The sequence below is a fragment of the Aulonocara stuartgranti genome (assembly GCF_965226115.1).
Source record: "Aulonocara stuartgranti genome assembly, chromosome: 6".
NCBI lineage: Eukaryota > Metazoa > Chordata > Actinopteri > Cichliformes > Cichlidae > Aulonocara > Aulonocara stuartgranti.
In genome coordinates, this window is record NC_138944.1 from 19,428,216 (window position 1) to 19,443,015 (window position 14,800).

General features: G+C 40.8%; 1 protein-coding gene across 2 annotated transcripts; it reads right to left on the minus strand.

Moving 5' to 3' along the window:
- Positions 1-3,631: 3,631 nt before the first annotated feature.
- Positions 3,632-13,977, minus strand: crmp1 (collapsin response mediator protein 1). Of its 2 annotated transcripts, none has more exons than XM_082536018.1 (14): positions 13,344-13,977; positions 11,518-11,606; positions 11,099-11,283; positions 10,793-10,957; positions 10,283-10,344; positions 10,100-10,180; positions 9,237-9,305; positions 9,026-9,146; positions 8,795-8,951; positions 7,162-7,303; positions 6,900-7,070; positions 5,659-5,838; positions 4,997-5,162; positions 3,632-4,883 (listed from the first exon to the last, which is right to left on the minus strand). In XM_082536018.1, the coding sequence occupies exons 1-14, from the start codon at positions 13,692-13,694 to the stop codon at positions 4,792-4,794; spliced, it is 2,031 nt and encodes a 676-aa protein (XP_082392144.1). In that variant the 5' UTR covers positions 13,695-13,977; the 3' UTR covers positions 3,632-4,791. The 2 variants fall into 2 exon arrangements, with proteins under 2 accessions (XP_082392144.1, XP_082392145.1); XM_082536019.1 differs by lacking the exon at positions 13,344-13,977 and adding an exon at positions 12,507-12,983.
- Positions 13,978-14,800: the final 823 nt, after the last annotated feature.

The window sequence follows — 14,800 nt, forward strand, 5'->3', positions numbered from 1 at the left end:
AGCAGCAGCTTGAGACTTTTAAACAGTACTAGATATTTGTTTTACAAACAACAAACACTGATAGTTTGCATATTTGATATGTTACCTTTGTTCTACTTTTAATTAAATGTAAAGTTATTCAGAGTCAGAGTTCTGTTTTTGTTTGTTTTTTAAACAGTGCTCCATCTTGTTAGAAATAGGATCATCATACTGTTTAATCACATGCACCTTTTACTTGAAGGTAATAATAATAAATCATCTTTATTAAACAACAATTAATCAATGACTATATATGAAGGATGTTTACTTTGATTATACAACCATTATATGGGAGTAGCTAATCGATAACAGGTAATTTGTAAATGTAAAATGGAGAAATATGGAGAAATATGATGAGAGGTCAAATGTGACATGATATTTGGATACAAACTATAACATGATATTCAAAATCCCCATATACCAGTACTGTTTTCTAAATGTTGCCAATACAAACAAAGGCAGTAGACTTTTAAGCACAGCTTTAAAGATAAAAGACACTTTGTGAAAGTTTAACCTTATAAGATGAGATCAGAGGTCCAAAGAAACAAGATATTTAGTGTTGTAGATCAGTCTCTATATCTTAAGTAACATAGTTTTTAGTAGATATTTAGCATTATTATCACTTTGTCCTTCAGATCAATCGAGTTTGAAGGAGAGGTTAGAGGTCAAATTTTACATGATATGTTGAATCTCTATGCCATATCTCTGTGAAGGTTCTCAATCTCAATCACCTTTATACTATATGTTAGACCACACTTGTAAAAATTATAGTTTCTATGTTATAAGGCTTTTTTATAAGCTGACCTCGGCGTATGTGAGGTAAATTTTAATGGATTGTTGACCCCATGCTTGAAATATCATGTTTACAGACACTTCCAAAAAATGTAACCTCCTTGGTGGCAGAAACAAACCTTATTTCTACTTAATGCATTATTAGTTACATAATTAATATAATCTTAAGAAAAAAATGATTTTCATTATTATTATTTTTTCAAACTTACAATTAATTTACATATTTTGTAAAAAATTAAAATCAATAGCTTTCTTTGATTCAACTTGTAACTTTATTCCAAATACAATGCAAATTGTTATTTAACAGCTTATTTAACAATATTTTGATTTTGATATAAAGTAAACATTATTTGTGTTGTATTTTTGTGATGAAACTGATATAAAATACTTGAAATAACACAAAAACCAGCCAGCCCAGAGACATAACCTCTCCACCATGTCCTCTGTCTGCCCTGGGGCCTTCTTTACATGTCCAAAACACCTCACCTTGAAGGCACAGACAGGGCATCCCAGTCAGTCACCCAAACTACCTCAATTGGTGCCTTTCTATGTGAAGGAGTAGCGGCATCCAAATGAATATCTCTAAGGCTGCACACAGACCCCCTTCATAGGAAACTCATCACAGATGCTTGCATCTGTGATCTTATTCTTTCAGTCACTACACAGAGCTCCTGACCATATGGGACGGTATGGTCACATTAACCGTCAAATTGACTGATTCTCTCAGCTCTCTTTTCACCACAGCAGACTGGTGTAGCATCCACATCACTGCCAAGACTGTACCAGTCTGTCTGTCAATCTCCTGCTTCACTCTGCTTTCACCCGTGAACAAACACCGAGGTACTTAAACTCCTCCACTCGGGACAGCACCTCGTTCTGGGCACTCCACTCTTCCGTCAGATAAAGGTGACACCTTTGTCAAGTAGATTGTCCAGCCAAATATTGGACAGTCACATCGGCAGATGGAATTTTCTTCACTCCCAGGAGGGATTGTGGCTTGCAATATAACAGCATCAGCTGTCCTTTTCATGTGTGGCATAACCAGGGCATCTATCTGTCTCAAGTAGATCTGGCAATGTCTCCAATGTTCTGATGACTTCCAGTCTGGGAAGTTCCCCATCAAGATGATGAATGCAGTAATAGCATCTAAGTTGACACATGACAGGTACCCCTGCCTCCCTTGATATTATGTGATACTTTAACTTAGGACAAACAATAACTGAATAAATCAGTTTGCTAAAACTGCAACGGCAGAATTGGGTTCTTTTTAAAACATCTGTATTTTAAAAAAAAAAAAAAACACTAATCAAAGCAGAAATAGAAAGCAATGATGTGGCATCATTAGAAACACATTAACTGACAAAATCATAAAATACCTGAAAGATTGAAAAAAGAGATATAACAAAAATATAACTCCTGGGGCTTCATAGAGCCCAGTTAGTGGGATGACAGTTAAGGATACACTTAAATTAACTCTGGGAAATGATGCCTCAGATGTGCATAAAAATACTGCTAAAAAACCTCATTGGTACTGATCTACTCCATCATAAAGTGAAAGGACATCTTTTAGAAATACACTTTTACTCAGACTACTCTGAAGTAGCACAGCTTTCCAGCACAACCCAACATTCTGCCATCATAGACATGAAAGGCTTTTTCGTCAGACATGGAACCCCACTGTGTGCCTGCTGTCACTATTGACTGTAAGCTGGATAGGCTGTAAAGCAGCAAGAGCCATGTGTACTGACAAAAAAACATCCAGAACGCCCTCTGCTGACCTTTTCCATATTGCACACAGATACAGAAGAAATCCAATGTTAAAATACAGCTTCTCTAAATTTTGAAAAAAGAAACCTAAAGCAGACTTTTTTAGATTCTTTCTACTACATCCTGTTATACCAAACGTTTTTGTAATGTGCCAAATTTCACAATATGCTAAAAAGGTTAGCACTGTTGGTTCACAGCAAGAGGGCCCTGAGTTCGACTCTGCCAACTGGCCGGGGTCTTTCTGTGTGGAGTTTGCATGTTCTCCCCGTGTCTGCGTGGGTTCTCTCCAGGTACTTCTTTGCACAATCCAAACACATGCAGTTAGTGGGGTTGGGTTAATCGGTGGATCTAAATTTCCATGTGAATGTAAATGGTTGTTTGTCTCTCCATGTTAGTCCTGCATCAGATTGGTTTTCATTCAGTCTTGATCTATAAAAAATGTAGTGTTCTCATTCCTGTACTCATTTCTTTTCAGTTTAGCAACTTTTTCTACTGTGATTTATAAATTGTAATAATAAATTATATAATTATATTTATAAATCAGTTTTTCAACCTTTTGCATGTGTAAACCTTTTTGGGGGGGATTGTATCTAATGCTTTTAACAGCAACGTTACCTAAATCTTTCTGATTAACTACATGCAGTTTATGTTGGCAGCGACTTTCCTGTATAACAGTGACTCTGAAGATTATTAGATTATTTTTATATGCATAACACACAGTATTTAACTGAGCCTCTATAAAAGGAAATTTATCTCCAATCTTAAACAAAATACAATAAAGTGAAAGAATTATAATTGTGCTTTAGTTTGTAACCATTACAACCTATCAAAACTGGCTGTTCTAAAGTTTCCTTTCAAGGTGTATTACAATAAATAAGGCCTTTGATTTAACCTGAGAAAATGCATTCAGTAATTCTAAATTTAGAAAAGACAGAGACAGATCGTGAAAAATTATATTCAATCATCTGAATTTTGATTACGATCAGAATAACAAATGATATTACTAATAACTCACAGTGTGTTTGTCTTACCATCATTTTTGACAACAGTCCAGTCTTTATTAAGTGGTTTTATTGGTGACAACAGACAAGAGTAAACAAAACAGAGAAACACTAAATGTACTATAATGAGGAAAATGCCCAGAAATAAATAACTGAAACAATAAAAGATTTAAAAAATAAAAATAAAAAAACCTGTTCAGAAGTTCTTTTTCTGCAGTGAGTTTAGCATGTCATTACAACAAAGTTCTTATTCTGGTGGGAGTGATTGGCAGCAAACTAAGCACGCACACTGAGAAGTCTACATTATGTAGGTACATCAATCTAGAACTTAATTTAGTTCACTTGTTTCTGTTTTCACTTTGACTGCTTATCTACTTTCACACAGAGTGTAAGAGAGTACTGACACATTTGCATATAGTATCTGGTGGTGGAGAAAAAAATGCATTCCTTTCAAAATTTACAGTAATTTAAATTGCATGAATATGTTTTTAACTAGGTAACAACTGCCTCTGCCCACAGTGGATGTCGTTAGGGTTTTCAAACCATACATATACCAATATAAGAATATGCTTGTGCTGTTGAATACAAATGTGCTTTGAGTTCATTTTAAAGTGTTCCTCCATTGCAACAATAAACCACAAGTAGTGTAACATCTAAAGACGCGTCCATGCAGTGTAACTGATCCGCTTGAGCCACAATGAAACAAATATTGCCAAGATATTAGAACCAGATGCAGAAAAAAATCTGACAATTCTTGAGCTGTCCACCATGTGGGTGGAAAGGAGCACCATGTCAGACCCACACGGTAAGATGTGGGAGGTGAGGAAGAATAAGAAGGAAGTCATGCTCACAGGAAATAAGTTTATGACATAACACTTGGGCGACGGGTTGGTTGGAGGGGGTCCAACACTGAATCTGTGTGTGTGTGTGTGTGTGTGTGTGTGTGTGTGTGTGTGTGTGTGTGTGTGTGTGCCTGGAACGTGACTTTTTATTGATTTGAATTATTTAGCTGATTGTAACTCACACACCTTTTTTGGATTAGAAGTAGAAATGTGCTTTTTTTGTTCTGAGTGACCATGACAAACCGATATAACAGAAACGGTCACGTTATGCCAAAAAAATGCAAAGGTATTCATTCAGTCGTACACATACACTCGCACACACTCAGTAGGTGAAGCGTCGCACCAGCCGTGCTTCATATGTATTCAAGTATTCAGCCAAGGCTGGTGATGTTGGAGCGACCACCCGGGGGTGCTACAATGCGGTGGCCAGAGCGACGTGGGATATTGTCATCAATCTGTGCACCTAAAATGAGGACAAAATTTATATATTAGATGGCTCTAATTGCAAAAGAAATCAATTTTGCATAACTGTGTATTTAGAGTACATTCTGTTTGAAAATATATTACTTTTCTTACCTGAAAGGCTGAAGTTGGACTGGTGAAGATTACGTATTGGTGGTGGCTGGTGAGAGGTGGGAGAGGTTTTGGCTGACGGTGAAGGAGTAATGTATTTGGGAGTCGGAGCAACATCATATACAGGGCCATCATATATCCCCCGAGTTACACCCTGCTTACGCTTTACCTGGGCAGAAAACAGACAGAGACACAAACAAGCCAACCTATTATTCATTCTTTAGAAGCGAATGGCCTGCAGCACATTAGTCTCCATAATGCGGGACTAATTGGCTCATTTGTATTTTGCCTGAATCACCTACTGGTGAAAAAAGAGAGAATAATGATCATGTTTCTAATCAATTCAGCTCCTGTTTTGTTTTGTTTTTTTTCTTTTTCATTATCATAACATAATAATCTGTACAAAAGGTAAAAATAAACATCCCAAATTCCTCCAACCAAGGTTAGGTTGTACAATTATTTAATTTACAGAGTCTTCTTCAAATCTTTATTTGCCTCATTTTGGGGGCATATTTAAATTTTTACCTTTTATGAGGACTTGCAGCAAGATAAGGAAAAGAAATCCTCAAACATCTACTATCCAATTAATCTTTCAATGAAATTTTTCAATGTGACATTTATAACACTGTTTTTTAAGTATTTTTAAAATCTTCTAAATACTCTACCTCATTCCTGAACTTTACACGCTGGTAAGCATAATCTGGGAAGGGTTTGCGTGGAATAAATCGACCGGTGCCCTGCTGAGCATGCAGCTTTCCTTCTTCATACACCACCTGGCCTTGAATCAGCACCAGCACTGGACCTCCGCGACATTCCAGACCCTCGAAGATGTTGTATTCTGCAGCCTGTGCAGAGAGAAAATATGAGACAAAGAAGTACAGAAAACAGAGGATTATTTGATTTTTCCAAATACTGTACAGTGTTTAGCCTCTCTATGCAGTCAGGGCAAGCTTGTTTTTTATCATAGGGTTTAATAGATGCAGCAAAATGCAGCATATGAGAAGATGGGGGATAAATAAGTGGGGGGCAAGGGGATACGGGGGGTGACTGTATAAATTCAGGGGGATGGGCGGAGATATAACAAAATGGGTGAGGGGTGAAGGGAGATTATAATTTAAATCTGGCTTCAGTCTGGATTAGGGTCTTTGGGAGTGGCAGAACAGACCAATAAATGAACTACGGTGTATTGAGTTACATTTTTGAAAGCAATTTTGTTTTACCATTTGCCTATAGCTCATTTTGTTTTGCAGATAGATTTTGTCTTATCCTTCACACAGACACAGCTGTCTGTGTGATAGCTGCTGCTGTTGAAAAAGGTGAAAAGGCTTCATCTGTGATGCTTAAAGGATTAAAACAACAATGTCCTGATAATCCACGGTCCACAGCGTGAACTCGGGAGCATGGTTATTGTTCCGTGTCATTTTCAGTAGACTCGGTGTCGGTTTCACAATACGAAATTTCACTTGCCATCTCTGATTTTGAGAGAGAAATGTACAAAATGCACATTTGACCGCACATTTGCTCAGACCCGAACACAATAAGAATGAACAGCTATTCATGTGTAAACTCTGTCTCATCTGCCTTTACGAAATATTATTTTAATTAATTTAGGAAAAAACTTTTAAAACATTGAGGCTTACTATTTTGGTTCTAGCACACATATATGATATATACTGAGTAAAATAAAGCTAGACTTGACTGCATATTATTATTCAGGTTTCTGTTCCCCTCCTGTGATCTTCCACATGGTTCTTATCCTATTTTACACTCTGCAGTCTCCCATGAAACCTTCTGTTGTGCAGCCTCTGTCTAGACCTCCCCCCTTATTTTATTAGTTCTTCTCCCTCTCTCCGATTTACCCACCCTCTCTTTTCCCTCATCATCTTTCTTTTCTTTTTGTCCTCACCGACTGCTGGAGTTTGGCAGTGATGGTTTTGACGCTGTCAGGGTCCCAGATGACAATGTCTGCATCAGAGCCCGCAGCTATCCGACCCTTACGTGGGTACAGATTGAAGATTTTAGCAGCGTTGGTGGATGTGACTGCCACAAACTGGTTTTCATCCATCTTCCCCATGGCCTAAGGGAAAAAGAAGTGGATGTTTAGAGTGCTACACAAAAACCTCACACCTACACAAAAGAAACAACGAAAACATGCCCTCATTGCTCACCACTGCCTTTTCCCAGACAAAGCCCATTCTCTCCTCGACGCCGTTGATTCCTTCGGGGATCAAGGTGAAGTCATCTTTACCAATAGCTTTCTGGGAGGTGCTGTAAGCGCAGTGAGAACTGCCCACCACCTGGAGGTCCCCACTGTATCAAGGCAACAAAATGAAGTGAAATCATCAGCAAACACTTAAGGATGCAGTCATTGACTTGTCTAATGTTAAAAGGTTCCCTGACAAATTGCTAAAAGTTTTAAACCCCTCAGAGAGCTCAGTCTGTAGAAATAGCAACAAATCAATAAAATAAAAATGTTTACGTTAAAAAAAAAAGACAGAATGAAGAAGACACATACAGAGAAGTTATTTTTTGACCACTAGCCACCAGGTGTCCTCACTGAGCATGTAAGGTAAAGTATGTCAAGTCATGCAGTGGCCTATTGCAGAAAAACAGCCAACTGAACTACAGAGAATGGTGCAACACAGCTGCAGTATCAGTCCTTTAAACATTAACTAGATTAATGCTCAGTCTGGTCTGCATCATTAAAGAAAGCCAACAAGACTTATGCTCGCTTTAGCTCTGAATAAATAAGGCTGAATCCGGCTGATAAAGAATTGTGATTGTCACGGTTCAGTTATAAGACCTTTAATTTATTTGTTAATTACAGTGATTACTCCGTGTTAGTGAGCTGTGGGATCGTCACCTTAATGCCAAGAAAGTGCTTATTATGTAAATAATGGGCTTCACTGAAATCTGAGGAGGAAAAAAAGCTGTTCTTGTGTTCATGTCTCCGAAAAGAACCTAAGGATACACCCCGTTGTTTCAGGAGTGGCTCAAAGAAAACAGCAGTATCACACCACCGGCTTGACAGCATGGACCCGCCTTGAGAAGTAGGAGCTTCAGACGAAGGGTGGAGAAACAGAGGAAGATAGAGGAGGAGGAGAAGGAGGAGGGAGGCACTCGGTAGCCAAGGCAACAGATAATAGAGGTTTCAGTGCTATTTGTGGAATCGGGGGCATTTTAAAATGTGCAGCTGGAAGTTCTCCGCATTGTGTGTGTGTGATATGTGTGACGGGTGCGAGTACTGTGTCTGAGGTAATACCTGAGGTGAGTTTGGCCTTGACTTGCACTTATGCATAGGTACAAGTTAACCAACCATTATTGTGTGCTTGACTGAATATACAGTAAAGTGGCTTCCAAATGATTATGTAGTCCTTAGTCTGTAATTAAGTCTCTCTTCTCTTCTGCCTCTCCTCACACCTTCACCTTCTCTCCATCTGTTCTTCTGTTTCACTGAAGTTTGATCTAAAATTCTGCATAACACTAGCAGCTGTTTGTGGCATGAATACCAAAGAGTGTGTAGGGGTAAAACGTAAGAGTCTCCTTTTGTGTCTTCGATCCTATTTGCATTTCACATTGAGCAGAGGTCATACTGTAGCTAAATTAAGCTTTTGTCTGCCTTTACATAAATACTAAAAGTTTTTGCCTGTTTTAGGGTTTATGAAACACTCTTGACACTGCACATTTTCTCAGACTTCATACAAACTACTTGTTGTAAAACTCTGGAGTCTTCTATAAATTAAATTACTACAGTTTTTAGCAATATCCATTCACTGTTTAAAAAGAAAAAGTGAGACGTACCAGGCCAGCAGGGTGTGAAGATGGTCCGGGGTTGTCTGGTCAGGACTTAAAGGTGGAGAGGTCACGTAGGCAGCAGCCTTGGCCCAGTTTTTGCTCCAGTAGTGCGAACCATCAGTGGCCAGGCTAGCTGTAATTGGCTCTCCGAAAACCACCGAACCTGAGAAGAATAGTAGAATGGTTAATTTCATCCTTAATAAAGACAGAAAAGGACATTATATGATTAAGAACTACCTTTCCTCCGGGCCTGGGTGATAGTGTCAGCTGCACTCTTGCTCATCACCTTTGTGATGTAAACAGGACAGTTCACACGATTGCCAAGAGTGATGGCACGGAACACCGCCTCAGCCTCCAACTGCACAGGAAGGGAATAAACTAGAGCCAAGAACCTATACAGTGGCAGGTGAATTGATTAACAGTGAAGCTATGGGGGGAAAAAAATCACCTCTTCGGGACGACTAAGAGGATGGCCTTCTGGGCCAGTAATTCCCATTCCAAGTATTTTTTGCTGTTCCTGCAAAAAAAAAAAAATTTATAAGAATAACAAAAGAATGTCAGAATTATCTTCACATGCAATGCAATCACTGACAGCTGTACATACAGTAACTGTACAGCCATGTTTGAATGCCTCTGATGAGATTTCAGGAATTAGAAATAACAAATCTTTTGGCCTGTCAAGCTAAAATAAATATGCAGTGTAATCTTCGAAAGCCAGCGCACAGCTGGAAGATTAAGCACATTTCAGTTTCTCTGAAAACCTGGATGACAACCAGATCCCCACCCTGCTCCCTTTTTAGTGTTTGTTTGTTCTCTATGGGGTTGATATGAATTTTCATCACCTATCTCCCTATTTCTCTTACAGTTAGTTTAACAAGCGTGTCATGATCATTCATCAGCACTGCAATTATCTTCCATTACCCTGATTCATCTTCACATACATCAAAGTTTTTGCCATAATTGTCTCATTAATCTGGGCCATCATTTCCATGACCACAACTAATACTTGCCATCACTTCTGCTAGCTATATCAGCACCTTCACCCTCACCAACTTAATCACCATTACATAATCATCATCCTCATTAGAATAATAATGGTCAACTTTAATGGTGGCCTAAGATAAACATGTCATTCTCAACTGCAGCTGCAGTTGCAGGCGTATTAATCCTTGCTTTCTCTTTCTGAGAGATGCAGCATTATGTAACAAGAATATCTCTAAGCTGTGGTGCATGCTGGAGAGAGCAAAAAAAAAGGCAGCAGCACTTACCTACATAATAAGATATCCTTTTTCAGCAGGCAGTAGCACTTACCTGAGCAATAAGATCACCATTTTCAGCGTGAACTAACACCACAGCACCCAGCTGCTTCAGAAATGAGAATGCCTCATACAGCTAAAAGACAAGAACACCAATTTTCAGATTTCTACTGTTAAAAACAGAAGCCAGAAGATTCGTACAGTACAGATTCGTGGAATTTATGAGTATAAAACATACCTCTGAATCGGTCATCTGGTACACATCCTTATAAGCCATGTATACTTGAAAGGAGTTGATACCTGGCAACAGAAGAAACAATGAACGGCTTCATAATGAGAAAGTAAATACTCAGGAGCGTGGATAATAAAGACAAACTGTGAGTGAGTAGGAATGGGAAGCAGTGCGTGTTTGTGTCTAGCCAAATAATACAACTCCTAGAAGGAAGCTGGACACACAAGCAGCTGGTTTATCTCGTATGGTGACTTTTAAAGCTGCCCCAGAAGAAAATGCTAATTTTTCTACTCAAACAGATTACAAGTGAAATTTGCACATGGCCACAATGACAGCAGTGAGAACAATGGCTCTCTATAGTGTCTTGACTCTAAGAGGATTCAGCACTTTAGCCAAATTGTTTCTAAATCTGTCCCTATTGTTCTTGTGAAATGTGCCCAAACTAGGGATTGAAACAAGAACTGCAAGAAAGGCCACATCTCTAAAATATCATAAAATAATTAAAAATGGACGTACCTTTGTCCTGCACCAGAAGCTCCAACTCATCTTTAACATTTTCATTCCACTGGGGGATGTCTACGTGCAGAGAGTAATCACAGCAGGCTTTCTTGTCTGCGGCCTCCTGCCAGCGCTCAAACGCCTCCAGCAAACTGTCACCAGGCTGAGGGGCTACATGGTCAACTGAAAATTAGGAAGGGCACAAGGCATAGAAAAAAGAAAGAGCGTAATCAGTATTTTGAAACACTTAAAGACAAATGTAGATATGGTATGTGCTATACTGTAGCTGACACTTGCTGACTAAGTCTAAGCATTCACACTCACTGATCATAGTGGTGCCCCCAGCAAGTGCAGCCTTGGTGCCCTGAAAGAAGTCATCAACAGGCTGTGTGCCCAGATAGGACTTCATCAGGCAGGTGTTAACATCTATTCCACCTGGTATCACCATGCGGCCATTGGCCTCGATCACCTTGACTCCCTCAGGGACAACCAGGTTCTCCCCCACCTGCCTACCCAGGATAAGATGTGCAAAAACAGATGAATTGATGAAAGGGAAAAGGAAGCCAAATTATGGAGGTGTGAAGATTATGGAAAAGATTTGTCATGGCAAAATACACATGGGAATGCAAAAGGGTTGAGAAGATGGAAAAGAACACAAAAAGAAAGGAAGAGCAAAGAAATGTAGAAAACAGCCTGTGCAGTGCTTAAAACAACACGCTCATACAATGTCCCCAAATACGCACTTGATGAGCCCGTCTTCAATGTAGACATCTGCATAGAAAGACTGGTCATCATTAACAACTCGCCCTCCTTTGATCAGCAGCCTTTCACTCTGCAGGGGAAAAGCACAGAAAGGGAGATCAGGGAGGGAGAGGTTGAACTTAGTCCTGACATTTTGATATATTGCACAATCAGTTATGTAATCCATGGCTTTATAGCAATATAACATGATGTGGTGTAGTGTGGACAGAAATGCATGGCCACACAAGAGCTGTACCTGAATGGGGCGCCAAAAAAAAGTATCTTTCTGTTATTTCAATTATGTGTGCAATCAAATACTGAACATTCACAAACAGGGTGTTGAAACCAGCACGTTTTTTGTGAGACCACCACGTGTCCACACCCTCTACTACTACGGATGGTGCCTGGCAACAGCATTAGGAAGATGTTACGTCTCCATGGTAACCAGTGATCAAGCAGAGTTTGGCATGACGACAGCTGACGGCTTGCCGAAAAATCAACGTCTTTGACCAATGAGAAGGCAAAAGGGGGGAAGAATATGCAGACATTATTTGTGTCTTAACCTTCAAATTCAATGTGTAACTCTAGGCTTAAGATCCATTAGACACTGGATAATTCTCAAATAACAGACGTGCCAAATGTGTAAAATCCACGCTTGAACACAGACTGAAAAGGATGCACGTCGTTTGTTAAAATCTAGCTTCACATTTCGTTGCTTTTAAGCAAGCAATTGTCACTTGCTCGACTCCAGTTTCGATCGCACACGTCAACCGAGTTAATCTCTCTGACAGGCAGCGAGATTATATAACATTATCCAACCAGGAGCGAGAAAACGCGCTCAAACACAACGCACTGTCACCTTTCTTTGGCGTGCAATTTCTCGTAGGGGCAGCATGAGAAAGCCTTAAGTGAGGTAACTTTCAGTAGGAATTTAATCCGTATTCATGCATACATGACTGCTGGTCGCTGCTGAGCAGGCCGGCTCGCTTACCGTCAGATGGGGGATGCTGTTCTTGGACCCAGACATGCTCTTTCCGTCGCTCTGCCCCCTGGCAGTTAACTCAGAAGCGAATTATACCGACTCCGGCGCCCCTGCGCGGCTTCCTGCTCCCCTTTGTCTCCACTGATGTGATGTGGGTTTTGTTTCCGTGTGTGACAGAAAGCGAGCGATGAATCCGCCGCCGTACGGCTGCGTCAGGCTGCGTGGCGCGCGCACAGTGGAAGAAAGCTGACGTTCCTGTGGGCGCGCGCGTGAGGAAAAACTCACAGCCACCGTATTGCCTGACGACGTTCACGACACGGGGGGGAAAAGACAGCTATAGGCCGTATGTGAAGACACGAGCACCCTCACACCCACTACACACACACACATCTTACTTCAAAGCATAAACAATGCAGCGTGGAGGTTGGGTGGGGGTGCATGTTGTCTGTCGCTGTCCGATTCAGCACCACGGCAAGCAAAAAATATGTGTTGCTTTGTTGCGCGCGTTTTGCGCCTTTTATTGAGAATTTAAGCTTAACGCAATCCATAATAGCCAAACTGCAATGCACCATAAAAAGTTCATAATTTATGCAAACTGACGCCTTTGTCAGGAAAATAACTCCTGGTTCCTGGTGTCCCAAAACGAAACCAGCATAGCTTTTTTTGGTGGTTTATGAGTAAAAATTAATTTTATCCTCTGCGTAGGCCAAAGGTTTAACCAAAGGTTAAAGTCTAGTGGCACTTACTGGTGCACTTCATTAATAAATTATAGTTAGGGAACGACGGAGCCATTGCACTATCAACATATGTCAACAAAAAGCCACAGATTGAAGCTGTCAGTCCTACCTTGCCATTAGGACTTTCCGTCCCCGATGAAAATCTGACCTCAGCACCACTGCGTGCTTCGTTTCTCTCTCCGGGCGAGCCGTTCAGCGACGACTCCCGGGCCTCGCTGGGCGTCTTGCTAATGGGGTCACCGGTGTCTAAGAGTCGTTCCCGGCTCCCGCTTCTCGGGGTGCGGCTACCTTTTCTCCCCACCGCGTAGTTTTCGAAGTCTATGGTCTTGCTCTCAAACGCCCCCTCGACGGAGCTGAACATACCATAGGTCTTCCGCTGGTTCGGCCCGGTGGTGATCGGCCCTGCTAGGTAGACAGGTAGCTCATCCTCCCGGTTCCACTGTCTTCTGCAGTCAGACATATTGGCTACAGTGGGAGACGCACACTTCCCCCCCAAGTCTGAAAGGATGGAGACGGCTTTGCTTATTTTACGTCTAACCGGGTCACAGTCCCGCCTCTCCAGGCAAGCGCACTCATTCGATGATGTGAACTGGAAAAGCAGCTCTCTTCGGGCAACCTAGAATCCTTCCTCTTCATACACACATGGTGCAGTGCTCCCGTTTTGACAGGACTGGTGGCGTGTCAGTGTGAACTAGTTTTAAAGTGAAGCATTCGTGCTGAAAGAATAAGTAAGCACATCTACAACTTACCCCGATAAATTTAGATTCGGTGTTTTGGCCTCTTTGTGGAGGACCTCTTTGTCTCTCTCCAGTGTGCCCCTTTCTCGTGTTTTAATGTGGGGGGTTGTGTCTGAGCAAGACACATCATTATCATCGGATTAAATCAGCATCATCTTTCCATCCACATCTGGGGGGGATCATCCACAAAGTCCATGTGCCTTAGGGGCTTAACTGCGGTTGTCACACAAAGACCTGCTTTACATCAAAGACCATGCGAGCTAAACGAGAGCTAGCCTTTCTAGTTCCTTCATCTTCAATTATGGAGGCCTGCCCTTCCCAGGGCGCTCCATATGTACTCTCGGAAACGGGATGAGGGTGGGCGGCGGCTGTCCCTCAGCACTTGGACAGGTGGACCGCTACAAACATTAACACAGCAATAATACGTGCACACGCATTATTATTATTATTATTATTATTATTATTATTATTATTATTATTATTATTATTATTATTGAAGGAAACGGTTTCCAGGGCCTAATCCGTGGATCGACTTCCTTCGAGGCGTGGACGTCTATCAGCAGAGAATGTACCTTCACCTATCAGCAGAGAATGTCCCTTAGTCTGTAACACAGTCAAATATATTCTCAAGTAATATTCAAGCATGCCATTCAGCGTGTTAGTACGAGCTCGGGAGCAGCTTGGGAGAACAAGAAAACAGAGACTGCTTTAGATTGTCTTCCCAAAGTGACTCAACTTTATTCACAAGTACAACAGTTTATATGGTAAAATTCATGAGACAGCAGATTTATCAGTTTAAACCAGTACAGACCAAGATAAGGCAGCGTCT

Bases quoted from the DNA above. Each gene is read 5' to 3' on its own strand.
- crmp1 (XM_082536018.1), bottom strand. From the start codon at position 13,694: ATGTCTGACTGCAGAAGACAGTGGAACCGGGAGGATGAGCTACCTGTC. The intron at 9,306-10,099 runs GTAAGTGCTACT...TTTTTTTTGCAG, and splicing joins ATGGTGATCTTATTGCTCAG to GAACAGCAAAAAATACTTGG. The intron at 9,147-9,236 runs GTGATTTTTTTC...CTTCCTGTGCAG, and splicing joins CTCTTAGTCGTCCCGAAGAG to TTGGAGGCTGAGGCGGTGTT.